The sequence below is a fragment of the Sander lucioperca genome, chromosome 1 (genome assembly GCF_008315115.2).
Source record: "Sander lucioperca isolate FBNREF2018 chromosome 1, SLUC_FBN_1.2, whole genome shotgun sequence".
In the NCBI taxonomy this organism is placed as follows: domain Eukaryota; kingdom Metazoa; phylum Chordata; class Actinopteri; order Perciformes; family Percidae; genus Sander; species Sander lucioperca.
In genome coordinates this window covers 41,269,236-41,283,796 of record NC_050173.1, presented here as the reverse complement: position 1 = coordinate 41,283,796, position 14,561 = coordinate 41,269,236, and the positions used below count along the sequence as shown (strand labels likewise).

General features: G+C 40.1%; 1 protein-coding gene across 11 annotated transcripts in view; it reads right to left on the bottom strand.

Moving 5' to 3' along the window:
• The window catches only part of rapgef2 (Rap guanine nucleotide exchange factor (GEF) 2), a 121,711-nt gene that overhangs the window by 61,820 nt on the left and 45,330 nt on the right, over positions 1–14,561 (bottom strand). For 10 of the 11 annotated variants that reach the window (XM_031317180.2, XM_036004337.1, XM_031317178.2 and 7 more), the window contains exon 4: positions 8,334–8,417. In XM_031317180.2, the coding sequence (XP_031173040.1) occupies positions 8,334–8,417 (84 nt within the window). Of the gene's footprint in view, positions 1–1,493; positions 1,767–8,333; positions 8,418–14,561 lie in introns of those variants that run through there. The other variant, XM_031317182.2, reaches the window with a different exon arrangement.

Below are 14,561 nucleotides of genomic sequence, written 5' to 3'. Positions count from 1 at the left end.
AAAGCCTTAGAAAACATGGGCATCATTTTTCTGTCTGAATTTAAAACATTTCATTTTGGCACGAATGTCTCCTTTTAGAGCTTGACTGTTGACTGTGTTGCCATTGAAATTGGGTTTGTTACCTACTTTCAATCAATCAAACCTTATTTGCATAGCACTCCAAGAGCAATTGCAAGTGCTTTACAGGCAACTGACAAGTTAGTAGCAAGATAGTATACATGTTACCAATAAAACAAGAGATCATTTAAAGATCCTCTACTATTATCTTTTGAAAATGTTCCCAAATGTGCTGCTATCAGACACGTTGTATGAGCTGGTGTCAGACAGGCAGCCAGAATCTCATTTTCAAATTAAACACTGAAGCTCTCTCTCAGTTGACTGACTGACATCTCCACTGCCTCGGTTGCCTCGCATTCCCCTCCCGTTATACAACAAGCTTGGGCGTCTGGAATGTCATTCCACAAGCATCAACAGCCTTTCACTCTCCGAGCCCATCAGCCCACCACCAAAGCCTAAGATCCATTCTGCCGTCTGACTGAACCAGTGCAATCCCTAATCTGCACCCATGGTCTGAGCTGGAGGAGGAAGGTGGAGAGGGGGCTCCTCATTTTGTTAATCTGTTTAACTGAGTAAGTGGTGAGAGGGCACACCGGCTTTTTTTAACCCACCAGACCCTTAAGAAGGACAAAGATTAAACTCGCTGGTTATGCAAGACTTTAGACCCAGCACGGAACAGGAGGGAAGGGGAGGTCAGAGGGGGGAGAGGAGTTCTCAGGAGTGATTGTCAATGAAAACAGCATCCAGGCTTAAAGGGTTTACCAACATCCCCTCTGAGCTGCAGTTGACCATCCAACCACCTCTCACCTTGCAAACATAAACAGAATTCCTTGGAGTAACGGCGTGGCTGCACCACACACATACATACCCCGGACCTTTGCCCCACCACTTCAGAAATAGAAGCTGACACCAAAGCCAAGAATGTGCAAATGACTCGTGACTTTAGCTTCCCAAAATACAACTTTACTGACTTCGTAATGGCAAAGAGAAAAGGGCACTCGAGTTGGAGAGAGAGAGAGAGAGAGAGAGAGAGGGAGAGAGAGAGAGAGAGAGAGACTAGGCTAGCCGCTCGAAACTTTTCCAAGACGTATGCATCAATCAATCATCGCTGTATTTATAAACCATTTCTAACACATTCTCCCCACAGCAGGAGCTCCATCTTTGTTTTGCTTTCAAAGTTGCCAAAGGTCTTGTGTAACCCCCCAATATAAATAACACACACCCCTTTTACTGGCAGCACACACTGCACACTGACAGATCCAAAATAACATCAAAGTCGTGTTTCACATTCCAGACTTGAAGGTTTTACGGCAACCAGCTCTTGGCTCGGATACGAGTCAGATTTTTAAATTACAACCAAAAACACAGGAGTTTCTCGGCAGAGCTTCAGTGAGCCATACACAGGAGTTAAGTGCTGCTGTATTCTGAACACTCACCACCGACTCTCCAAACTGCTCCCAGAGTGACAACTCCAACAGATAAGATAAGAGGATCCCTTCTTCTAAAATATCCCCCTGCTGTTAGTCCACAGTCAGTCTGATAAGCATGGTCCAGGTCTCGAGACTTTGGTGTGACTGCGGCATATCGTCCTGCGCACACCCGAGTGTTGCCGTCTGAGAATGGGAGTGTGTGGCTCTGAAAGTGTGTATGGATCAGCCTCTGCCCAATGGCTCTGCCCCCTTTCTCTCTCTCCCTCTCTCCCTCTGTGTAATGTAGTGGGTTGACTACAGACAGCCTTCCAGCATACGCCTCACTTCCTGCTACAGAGATAGAGTGAGTAAAAGGGTGGGGTGTGTGTTCATGTCTGTCTGTGTGTGTGTGTGTGTGTGTGTGTGTGTGTGTGTGTGTGTGTGTGTGTGTGTGTGTGTGTGTGTATGTGTGCTTGTTTTACTATATTCGAGGGGTCCAAAAACCGGGGGAATACAGTATACTTGTGGGGTCTGCACAGCCTTGTGGTGCCCAAAATGCTGGACCCCACAAGGTTAAAAGACTGTTTGGTTAAGGTTAGGGTAAGGGGCTAGGGAATGCATTATGTCAATGACGGGTCCCCACAAAGATAGTGAAACAAACGTGTGTGTGTGTGTGTGTGTGTGTGTGTGTGTGTGTGTGTGTGTGTGTGTGTGTGTGTGTGTGTGTGTGTGTGTGTGTGTGTGTGTGTGTGTGTGTGATGGAGCGGTGGGTAGTGGAAAGCCTCTGTCCTCCCTGTTCGGTAAAAGTTACTCATGACATTTTTTATAATGAATTCTGTAGGAATAAATCAAGTTTGCCAGTTTTTTTAGTCAGCTGAAATATTTTATCACAAGCTTTCTATTAAACATTTAAATCATCTAAACCAAAAGCCTCGATAACCGTAATGAGCTTCAGAGCCATGGAAGACATTATACAATTGTTTTCACAGGCTGTGTAAAAATCGGTGGAGTGCCCCTTTAAATCTAGTTACATCTGTGAGTCTTACATCAGAACAGCTCATGAACAAACTGAACTATTCAGCACTGGTTCAGTTCAATTCCACATTTGAAGGAGCCTAGTCACCCACAATGTTATGTCAAACCATCAAATGTTTATTCTTTACAGTGAAGCCAGATATATTGGTCAGTGGCCTTATTTCTCTGGTACCAGCACTCACGTGAGTCACTGTTGGCAACCAGAAAAGTTATTTTTAAATGTTTATCTCCAAAAAGAGCAAAACAATTCTCATGGCTTGCACAATCAGTTTTGTAATTATACGTGATTGTAGACATATTTCAACATCCCGAAGGTCACGAAAGTCACCACGAGTGATCACATTAGCTTTCAATCCAAGTAGCAAAAACATGAAATGTGCAGTTATAGTAAGTGTTTTTTTCATCCACGTGAGGAGTAAAAAGACTATTACTGCCTGTCGGCTTCCACAGAACATACAGTACAGTATAAGAGCAATACTGAGAAGACGTGAGTGAGATCTGTGTTTGCTTAATTACAGAATAAATGATCACTGGATCAGTTTGTCATCTAGTCATAGATGACTCTGCCTGGACTGCTGCTGGCTGTCAAGAAATGATTCGATGCTTTACTGACCTTTTCTTCAAGCAGTTCACACAAACAAAAGCGATGAGGCTGACATTCCTCCGCTAACTTGAACCCTGGCTGCTGATAGGTGCTGATTCAGTTAAGAGTGGTGGTTTTTGTTAGCCAATATAAGGCTGATGATCAGGAAACTGTTCAGTGAATGACCGGAGGTAAAGTCCTGACAGCAGTCAACTGATAGTGATAATAAATGGAGGCAGCAGCACGGAGGAGGGGAAGTAAAAACCAGACCAGGGTTAATGAAGTGTAGATCATGGTGGAAGTTAAGAGTTTCATACAGTGGCAAGGTTATTGAAACTGTAACTAAAATATTTCAACATGTTCATTGCACTTTTGAAAATGGAGATCAACATAAATGTTGTTTTGGGGAAACAAAGGCAATTATGACAGCTATTACTTGACATGTTTTGACTAATTCTGGTTCTGTCTATTGCTTCAAAACAGCTGCAGAGTTGCAAGATCAACGCATCTCATTTTAGAGATAATTCATTTTACAAATAACTCCTAACTCACTCCATTTCAAACTTTTCAAAAAAGGAAAATGCAACCCCACATTACCACCAACTCAAATGTTTATGGATTTCAAATCCAGAAAATCACACTTATTTACATACAATGCCAAGATAGACTACACAATACCAGCCTGATATGGCCCAACCGACGGATGTGGGGCATCTGGAAGGAAAATTAACGTCAGGTGCGACGATTGCTTGTTTTTATCCCGTTTTAGTGCGTTATAGTGGAAGATGACAGAACAAACGACTAAAAGACTAGTGTGTCAAAATAATTGCCTCCTTCCACCTAGTTTGACAACTTCTACAACATGCTACGTGACATAGACCAATAGAAGCACAGACAGCTCTGTATAATATGGCGTAGCTAAGCGCAATGATGTTATATTTAATTCCATTGAGTCAGAAGCATACCAAATCTATCATACCTGCGGCTACTTGTGTCACCCTCTGCACACACATGTATGTATACTACACACCGAACCTTTTTCTTTTCCTATGACACGGGATGGGCAAGCCAGAGCCTACCTTTACTAATAAGTGATGATGAATGAATTCCAGGTTCAGCTTCATTCAAAAAACTGTTAGAAACATTCGTCGTTGGTGCTGCCAGGTGGAACAATCAAGTCGATCCCTTATGCCTCACTGGTGTATGTCATAAAAGATGGCAGGCTATAAATGTTCTAAATCCAACAATAGCCTGCCGTGTCTCTCAGCCGAGTCCTGGCAAAAATGAATCACTCTGTGGTCGTCTAATCTGACGAAGATCATTATCATGTAGCCTGACCCTGGCCTGATTTACTGATTTCCTTTAATTACGTGTTTTACACAGCATGTGTTTCTACAGGCTTTAAATCTGTCACCCGCTTACTAAGATGTATTTATTTGGGTTGTATTCGATTTCACGCTGGCCTTAAATAAAGGCACAGAGCTCCAGCTTCTTCACTTAATGACTGAGTCATTCCTCTTCCCTTGGATCACATCTCACTACAGCGACCAGTGATGGGAGGGGGGAGCAGAGGGAGAAAAGCACTGAGTGAATGATGTAGGGGATATCAAGTTTTCAACTTTGCTGCCAGAGTAGATACAAGCAGCCATTTCTGGGTAGGGCCTGTCTGAAACCCAATTCCACCACATCTTTAAAAGCTTCAGGAAGTCCCGCTGGACTCCATTCAGTTTCTCGTGTCACAGCCAATTTCCCCTCCGAGCCCTGTAGCCCTCATCACTTCTACTTTTTCTTTGTCGCAATGGCCATTAAATGTTTTTTAATGGCCATTCCGAGTATGAAGAAAGAAAATGTTGAAAAATAAAACTGAAAGTGATGTCACATAATAGTTTAGGCTTTAAGAGGCTGCTAATGAGGAAATGTGTCAACATGTAAACAACCAGTCAATGTTCAAACATGTCACTTACTGTTAAAAAAACACTGACACACCTGTTTTAGCGGGAAGTGTAACAGTTATGTATCCTCTTGTGACTTCCAGTCATAGATTGATGGTATCATACTACGCTGTTTTAAAGAATGTATCTGGTACTGTTACTGAGAAAACAGTTAATACAAACGCTGTCATGAAAAAAAGGGTTCCTCTATTCCTTCTTGATTAGAACATTTACACTGACATTCGAGTCGACATTGAGTTTCATGACCCAGAGGTCCTTGAAAACTTAGAATTAGAATGTGTCATTATGAATGTGTCATTTCAAAAATGTCTTCTTGTCACTAGGGGAATAGGTCTCGCTTCATTTCCTCCCAAAGAATGATGTTTTTAATGCAGGAGCCATACACACCAAGGTCTGTGGTAGAGGCTAAGACTATACTAGAGTGCTAAGTAGAGTGCTAAAGTGTTCTATCTTTATACTGATCTTACAGTATCACGATCTAACATATCACGAGCCCTACTTAATATGCGTTTGCTGATAGTACTTTGCAAGTCTGTGCATTTTAATGAGCCTTTATATTTGCAAACTGGGTGGGGTTGACACACTAAGGTTTAGGCCACTGACAGTACTTGATTTACAGTAGGTTATGGGAAGACTGCAGTCATGGTTGAGAGAAATCTCCATTAAATGTTGGTGGGATATGGGATGCTGTTAGATACATCTAGATGCTGGAACCTTCAGTCACTTTCTTGACTGACAGTGGCTCAGGAAAGTAGGAGATGATGTCGTTAGGTGGCGTTCAACTCATTTCGTTTCGACCGGGTTGGCCAGTCACTGCCCATCTTCTCCTGGCTTCCAGCCCAGCCCCTCCCGCCTGTTCCAGAGCCAACAAGAGGCTCTATCCACTGCCTGTCAGTTTTCACTTGGTTGATCTAGCTGTTGCTATGCTCCTTAACATTGTTCCTAAGACAAATTATTCTGCTTTATATTGTGATTTAAGTGATTCTGATTAATAGTGCTCAATGTGCATTTTGTGCATCATGTGTATAATTTAGCGCAGTTCAAAGAAACAACACTTGTGTTGTGCAATGCAGTTGGCATCACTCTAAGAATAAGTGAGCTAATTATCAACCATATACAGTCTCATGCAGCAGAGTGGACACAGTCTTCCTAGCAAGTTATGCTTAGTAAACATTTTCAGAGCCCTCTCTTCCCCAGCGACTGCAGTTGGGCATTAATCTGCCAATACCTGCAAATCCGCCCTCCGGCATCCCACACACACATTTTCACCTTGGCAAAACTGAAGAGGTTATATTTAAGAGGGGAGCAGCTTTGTGGCACATTTCCAATCAAGTCTTGTGTTTTAAATGCCTCCCACGTTCATGTGAATCTGGAGAATGACCGCAGCCGACCATCGCAGTACTGCCGGGACACTAAAGTGATGGCCCAAGAGCTTTCAGTGGCCGTAGGTGTGTGTTATGTCAAGCCTAATGGATGAAAAGATCATTGTTTTCGAGACACCCACAGAGATGGTTCATGTAACAGATCCACTTGTGAAATCACAGCTTTTTAACATTTGGGTCTTGGCTTCAGAGGTGGTGATCACTGCCATGAGCTGATGGCTGAGAGCTGGAGAGCGGAACATGAATCTTAAGTCCTCTGATGGTGTGGTAGATAATTATTATCCATCATGGGGGAGGGCTCTGGTGACAAACTTGCTTTCTACCACATTTCACAGACTATAATATGTATTTCTTAATACACCCTATCAGAAAAAAGGGCTGGAACTATATGTAAATTATGTTTAGAGTGACATCAAACACTTTTTTTAACCAACAAATATTCCCCCCAATGTTCATAACACTACAACGAAAGTAGTTGGTGGCTGCTCAGGACATATAAACAATAAATTCCTGTATAACTCTTTATTTTAAGTCCCCATATTTAGCATTTCTAAGAATACACATTTAAGAAATGGTTTGTAACACACTATAATGTAGAGTAAAAATGTCCTAATGTAGAGTTGTAAGCTTGTTAAAAATGTTCTGTTTATTGTTTATGTTATTTATAACATAAACACTTTGTTATTTTTTGTTATGTACTTTTTCCTGGAGAGGTGACCATTTTCTTCGCTCTGTTTACTTTCTGTGTACCAAAAATGAATGCAGTGATATTTTAAAATTTGGAAAGCTATAAAGTTAATTATTTTTGTACATAAATCTTCTCACTGGGAGAGATGTTTTCAGAGGCAGAGTAGCTTGCAATGCTAGAGTGTACTGTGTACTGTTGAGACTTTTTCCGCACAGAGAGGATTTATGCAAGAGAGATCCTGAGAATTCTTTGTTTCTCTACAATTGCAGGTATGTGGGTTTATGCATGGCTATTTTTCTGCTGTCTAACATTTTTCAGAAAGACTAAGACTTTTTATTTCAAGATAATTTTATGTATAATTTTGTAACATCAGCCTGCATGTCATCTTCCTTCATTTCCCTCTTTTTCAGGACTTTTTCCTGGGGAGGCACAGAGGGAATTTATGCAAGAGAGAACCTGTGAATGCTTTGTTTCTCCAGAATTGCATCCAGATGCCATCTCTGGTGCCTTGCAATAAAATGCAAAACACCAGCCCGGCATCCTTCTCTCAGCTGAGACTTTATTGATCCCCTTGGGAATCAATAAAGTATCTATCCATCTATCTATCACTGTGTATGGGCAGCACTGGGATATCAGGCTTTTTTGGATTATACCAGCAAGCAGTGGTAATTGAAATCATGTGTACCAATTTGCTGCAAAATATTTGAGATGTTAACACATTAACATTTTGTTCAGCGGTTTGACATTTTTTTAAATAAATTTGTTACTTTTCGGAAACAAAAGTTGCAAAATCACTGAGAGGGCAGCAGCGGTCACTTTCTCGTGAGCGATTTTCTTCTGTGACAACAAAAATACAATTTATTTTTGTGACAGAAAAAGTAATTATCAGATTTATACTTTTCCTTTTGAGAAATCCACAACAAGCAGGTGTGCCCTTTGTAACCTTAACTCTGCAAACAATGTTAAAAAAGACAATTTGGGTAAAAGCCATCACCTCTGTTTACTCCTCTGGATAAGAGCAAGTTGATAAGAGGGGGAACAAACTTTTTTGAGATAGTAAAAATTAAAATTGGCTATGTGTGTGGCTATTGCCAGTGTAGGATTAGCTTTTATCTCACTATGTGACTCCTCTAAATAGGCTTTGAAGGGTGAAAGCTGCTCGCAGGTTAGTGCCAAGATCAGGCCTTAAAAAAACACCACCCGAATGAAAATGGCTGATGATCCTACCTGCTTCTGGGAAGGAACATGGACTCCTTGATGAAGACTGAGCCAGACAACAGGATGTACCAGCAGCTTCCGATGTCGTCAGGGCTGGAAGACAGAAAGAGAGACAATGAGCACAAGTTATCACAGAATGCAATGGAGATGGAGAAAATATGACTCTAAATAGTGCTTAGAGTAAGGAATTGTGTAAAATTGGCAAGATAAAGGCCTTTACTTTGAAGGACAATTCTGCAATTTTAAGGAAATATCTATTCTTTCATCTAGTCATGTAACAAAATCATAATACTGTTATAGAATACATCGTCTTAATTTACCCGTTACTAAATGATCAAATTCAGGTATTATTTTTTGAACTTACTATATAGTATATTAGAAACAAAAGTCATATGTACAGGCTCTGCGACACACTGAACAACAATTATTTATTTATTAAGATTATGTTTTGGGCTTTTTATTTTTATTAGATAGTGCTAGTGAGAGACAGGAAAGGTGGGAGAGAGAGAGGGGATAATACGCAGCAAAGGGATTCAAACCCAGGTGGCTGCCACCTTTCCTGTTCACTGTGCCAAATACAGATTGCTGCTTTACAAAAAAGAAAGTGAAAAGAAGAAAACATGAGGGACAGAGGGACAGAGGGACAGAGAGAGAGAGAGAGAGAGAGAGAGAGAGAGAGAGAGTATGAATGAACTATGAATGAACTGAGGAATCATCACTCATCCTCCCACACCCATGGCCCTGCTGAAACACACAGACGAGGAAATTGGGCATCGCAGACAAAGTAAACTCAGACTGACCCCTGGATGATGTAGCTGCCTGTCAGCTTCTTACATGACTGGTAAACAAACACACAAGTACACACTTTCACCACAGTTATGCTACACTTTTGGCAATTTAATTTAAATTAAAGAGACTTTTTTTTTAAAGTATTATGTGGCATAACTAGTGAACCAGAGGCCTTATTAAGGAACATCAAAGATTCTACTGAGGGGAGTTTGCCTTTAGATAAACAATTCACTGAATATGAAATTCAGAAATTAAATTAACACTCAGTGTGAATAAAGCATGCTGGTAATTTTTAAAGGATGACACAGTTTAAAAAAAACTATCCGTTTTGTTTCCTTGCTCATCTAGCTTATCTCAGGACTTTCATGGTTACCAGAGGGATTGCAAAGAGATAATCTCACAAGGCTGATATACACGGAATCTTCTATGCTCAGTACATGCAGGATTATCAAAGAGGCCGTGTATGTTAACCTACCGAGAACGTAAACAAATGCTGTGTACACGGATAGGGAAGTTAATGCTTGCTTTCATTCATATGCAACCAGCCAGAGGGCTCAAAGGACAAACATAACATATGCAATCTTTGTGCAGGTCAGTTTAAATATCACAGAGCAAACTGCGCTCTTAGAATAGCTGCTGAGTCTCATTTTTTAAATATAGGATTCCTTGTGATACAAAATTAATTTAATTTATTTATTTTCTCCAGGGCTGGGAATTTGACATGAGCACTGAAGTTTCAGCACTGGTGCACAAAAATAGGCACATCAGCAAACAAAAACTGCTTTAAATCTGCTCTGATGATTCTTAACAACCAAAGCTGCATCATGACGGCAACATTTAGGATTATTTTTGCTAGATTTTAGGATTTACAGTCTCAGTTTGGTGCCTTTATTGCTTATTTCAGCATCCTGACTATTTTCAAACAAACACAACAGACATTCAAAATGTGTAACTATTTGACTTATTTTGTCTTTTTTTTTACAAAAATTGTGAAATAGAACTATGCATGACTAATCTAGGAAGCTTCATTTATTACACGTCTTAATGTCTAAAAGTACAATTATTTTCATTATTCGTTATAGGAATAAGGAATAGGGAATTACGCTTGTTTGCTTTAGATGAGAGGATGAATACCGCTCTCATGTCTGTACAGTGTATAGAAAGCTACAGCCAGCAGCTGGTTAGCATAAGCCTGGGAACTGGCTCTGTCCAAATGTAATAAAATAGGCCTACCAGAACCTCTAAAGCTCAGCTTTATAAGCAAGCTTATTAACTTGTTATATCGTGTTTGTTTCATCTGTTATAGGGACTCATGTGCCGGACTATTTCTTGACAAGGCGCTGTAGTCTCTGCTGGTTGCCTCACAACCTCACAGAGACAACAAGACTCCAGGAAATAGTCTGGCACGCAGACTCCTGATAAACACGATATAGCATTCTTACACTTTGGTTTTTGTATGGATTAAAACAAAGATGATATAAAGTGTTAATTTGTCAACTTAAGAAGTGCCGGTAGGTCTTCAGTCTTTATGCTAAGCTAATTTTACAATGTTTTCACTCTGCTGTTAGAACCCACATTACACACAGGCCTGAAATGCACACACATGCTCAGTATCTATACATGCACTAATGGAGAGATGTCAGAGTGAGGAGGCTGCAGCGGTCTATGGACAAGCGCCCCAAGCAGTTGGGGGTTTGGTGCCTTGCTCAAGAGCACCTTGGCAGTGCCCATACTGCCCATACTTTGGTTCGTATGGCGACTTGAACCAGCGACCCTCCGGTTCCCAACCCAACTCCCTACAGACTGAGCTATTGCCACCCCAAATTTAATCATTTAATCAATTTCCCACAATACTGAACTATTTTGTAAATGGTAGAGGAATAACATTATTTGCAAAAGTGTAAAAAAATAAATAAACACTGGTATTGTCTGTCTGCATCAGTTCAGGTATTAGTTAAAAAAAACTGTTATTATCTTTACTATGAAAGCACAGCATCAATTTAAATGGAAATGGATGTTTCTCTTTGTGAAACCTCCATCTGTCTGTTTAGTAGTTGGCACTTAAAAAACGTCGCCTCATCACAGAAAAAGAACGTCTGCTCATCGAGCTGAAATCAGACCTTGTACTTGAAGGTGCTCTGGCGTTAAGGCAGCAGCATGTGTGATTATCACTGAACATTTTCAACTGGTCTGAGTGCGATTTTTTAATTGAAACCAGAGGGGAAAAGAAGGAACAAAATCAATGACCAGTCCGACGTCAGCAAGGTGTGACTGGCTTTTGCTTACAGAAAGGTAAAGGATGGGTGCACTTATTATACACCCGCCCCCACACAGACACATATATTCACACCCAGCATCACTGTGCTGACAGAGTTTTTTTTTTTCTTCTAATCACTGAGAACAAAGTCTCACCCCTCCTTCCTCCTCTCAACACTTTCCTTGCAGAACTAATGAGGCTGTAGACAGCACACCCTACTGACACAGTGCAAACTCCTCCAACAGCATCCATTCTCCTTTTCCTTCTGCTGATCTCCATCCACCTCCCTCCAGACTCGTTCCATCCTTTTATGGTTCTTCCTTGCATTCAGAGATGACACGAATGAAATGCCTAATTATTAATTGCTGGCACGCAGATGCACAGAGCGAGGGGAGACCCTCGCATGGCTGAGGGAGAGAAGATAGAACACCAAAAAAGTAGGAGATAGGAGACTCTTATGTGCAGCGACAGCTTGATTGAACTGGGTCACGCGTACTGGAAGCGATCGTCAAACGCAGAACATCATCCACCAAAAGCCCCTCGGGAAGCCTTTAACAGCGGGGAATCTGGTTATACGAGTGCCATGGAGCTGGTGGAATGGGGGTAAAATGATTATAGCATCAAGACTTTGGTGAAATGAGGATTCAATTTTTACGAAAATAAAACGTTTTATTCAAGAATCAAATGCCCTTTCTGAAAATGTGAAACTGAGGCACGTTTGGCTGTCAAATGAATAGGTAGAGTCAAGACATTCCCTTAAAATGTTTAACTTTTTACTTCACGTGATAATTTGTCTAATATTGATACCAATCATGCTCAAGTGATTCTCTTTTTCACATGGGTGCACAGCGTTTGGACTGATGATGAACAAAAGAGGAGTGTCTGACAAGCGCATTCAGTGGCCCATTATAAACAAGGAGCTAAAAATATGACCATTTGAAGTTGTTGTTTTTACCATGAAACTCTCAAGAGACTTTCAATGCCACAATGGTGTTGTGACATTGTGAAAAAAAGCATTTGTACCACTTTTGCAATTCATTTCTGTTTTTTTTAACCTAAATTTAAAAAAAAAGCTCAAGGGAGGGGGTGGAAGAGGACTGAGAGGTTAGTCGTTAATATTTGAATACATGAAAAGCTTTCTGACCAGCAGACTGGGGACTTTTGTAAACACCAACATATTGTGTTTTGGAAGCCGCCTCAAACTTCCCTCCTCTCCCAAACTTTGAATTTATTTTAAACTATTATCAACACAATTAGTTTTATAAAAAGACATAGTGATTCTGGAATTGTCAATATTTTTCTTATTATTTTACTCAATATTTTTTCTGTAGTTTTGGTCAACTTTGCATTTATACTACTACAATTACTACGGTCATTTAACCATTACTTTCAGATACTGATATTGACTTCTCTGCTAACTTATTGACTAGTTTTAACTGACTCAATTGAAGCAGGTGGTGTACAGGTGTTACACCTGGCTCAGGTTGGTAGGGAACTGTGCAATTGTGCATTGTGACACTAAAAACACTAAAGATCAGCCTCATACCAGTTTGCAATCATATTTGTGTTTTTATTATCCTACTAAATGCAAATATGAGATTATATACAGTATGCTTCTACTTAATCACAATTTATATTTATTCAATTTCGCTGAACTACTCCACAAACTTTGTACGCCCTAACTGCACAAAGATATCTGGGGTATCCCTGGTTGGGAATCACTGCTCTAACAGAAAGCACAATTAAGACAAGATCTGATCGTAGTTAGATCTTTCTACTTTCTGATGCACATTATTAAAAAGCTCCAAACTATGGATGTGTGTGCAGACTGCATGACATTTCTGCCATTTTCTACCAATTTAATGTGCTGCCATTCCAGATGCTTGTTAAACGACTAATCTAATCTAGTCTTCATGTCAGCACAGTACATACTGCGTATACTGTAACTATATAAGCCGACTGGTCATTGGGATGAGGACTGTTTCAGTTCCATTTTCCACTGAGTTTCCACCTCATCTACCCTCCCGTGACATTTTTGAAGGCCAGCAGCATCACAGTGTCACGGGGAACAGGAGCTGCATGGGGTGGGGGGACAACTTTCTAACAGCTGCACAGGAGCTTCGCTCACTCTGAACATCGACCAGGGGTTAAAATATCACAGTTTGCTAAGTGTTCTTCTTTAGTATTGTCATGATACAGTATCACCAATGCTTTTTTCCTACATCTTTAAAACAAGAAAAATACCAGTAAAAAGTTAAAAAAACAAAAAAAAAGAAATTGTTTATTAAAATGTATTGGTTGCCACACCTTATTGCTCCAATGGTTCTAAGATGCTGAAGACTGATGCAGTCTGCTGACGAGACAAATTCTTCTTCTTCCTCTTTTAGTAAATTTCAATCGAAACACATACGGTAGCTCTCTGACTGTGAGGGTAAAATGGGATTTCAGCATCACAGTCACACAAACAACTGAAACGGGAATTAACCTTTAGTTGTTGTGTCTGTAAGTGCAGAAAATGAGAAGACATTATGCCATCAGTTGATCAAACTGCTTACTTTAACTTGAAATACACTGAAATACACTACAAACAATGACATGGTCACAACTTTAAGACGGACAGGCTTGGCTTTGAAATTCCTCATAACAAAAACAAAAAACTGACTGGATTATATGCCCGGATGCAAGTAACAATTACTTTCATTATCAATTAATCTGCCAATTATTTTCTCAATTAATCAGTTGGTCGATGACAATAAAAAAAAAAGTAAAAAAAACGCCAATTTTCCAGAGCACAAGGTGACGTCTTCAAATGTCTAGTTTTGTCTGTCAACAGTTCAAAACTGAATATAAGTTATATAAAGATATTCAGAATTTGTTTTTGTTTTTTTAATCAGCAAATATTCGCCTTTGTAAACAGAAGGTAATGTGGAACTGGTGAATTTTGTTTTTGATGATGATTTTTCATCAGTCAATTATCAAAACTATTCAGCTCTAATTCAATGGAAAATGTACACCATTTGATTCCAATGCCTGTAGTTTGAAGCTAAAAAAAAGAAATAAGACTCTCAAACAAGCTAATTCTACTACTCCAGCAAAAAAACATCATAACACCTTCGCATTGCACATTTATAAACATGGAGTTTTCATTTATACCACACAGACCAGTGAGGGTCAAAGGTCAAGGGTTGCAT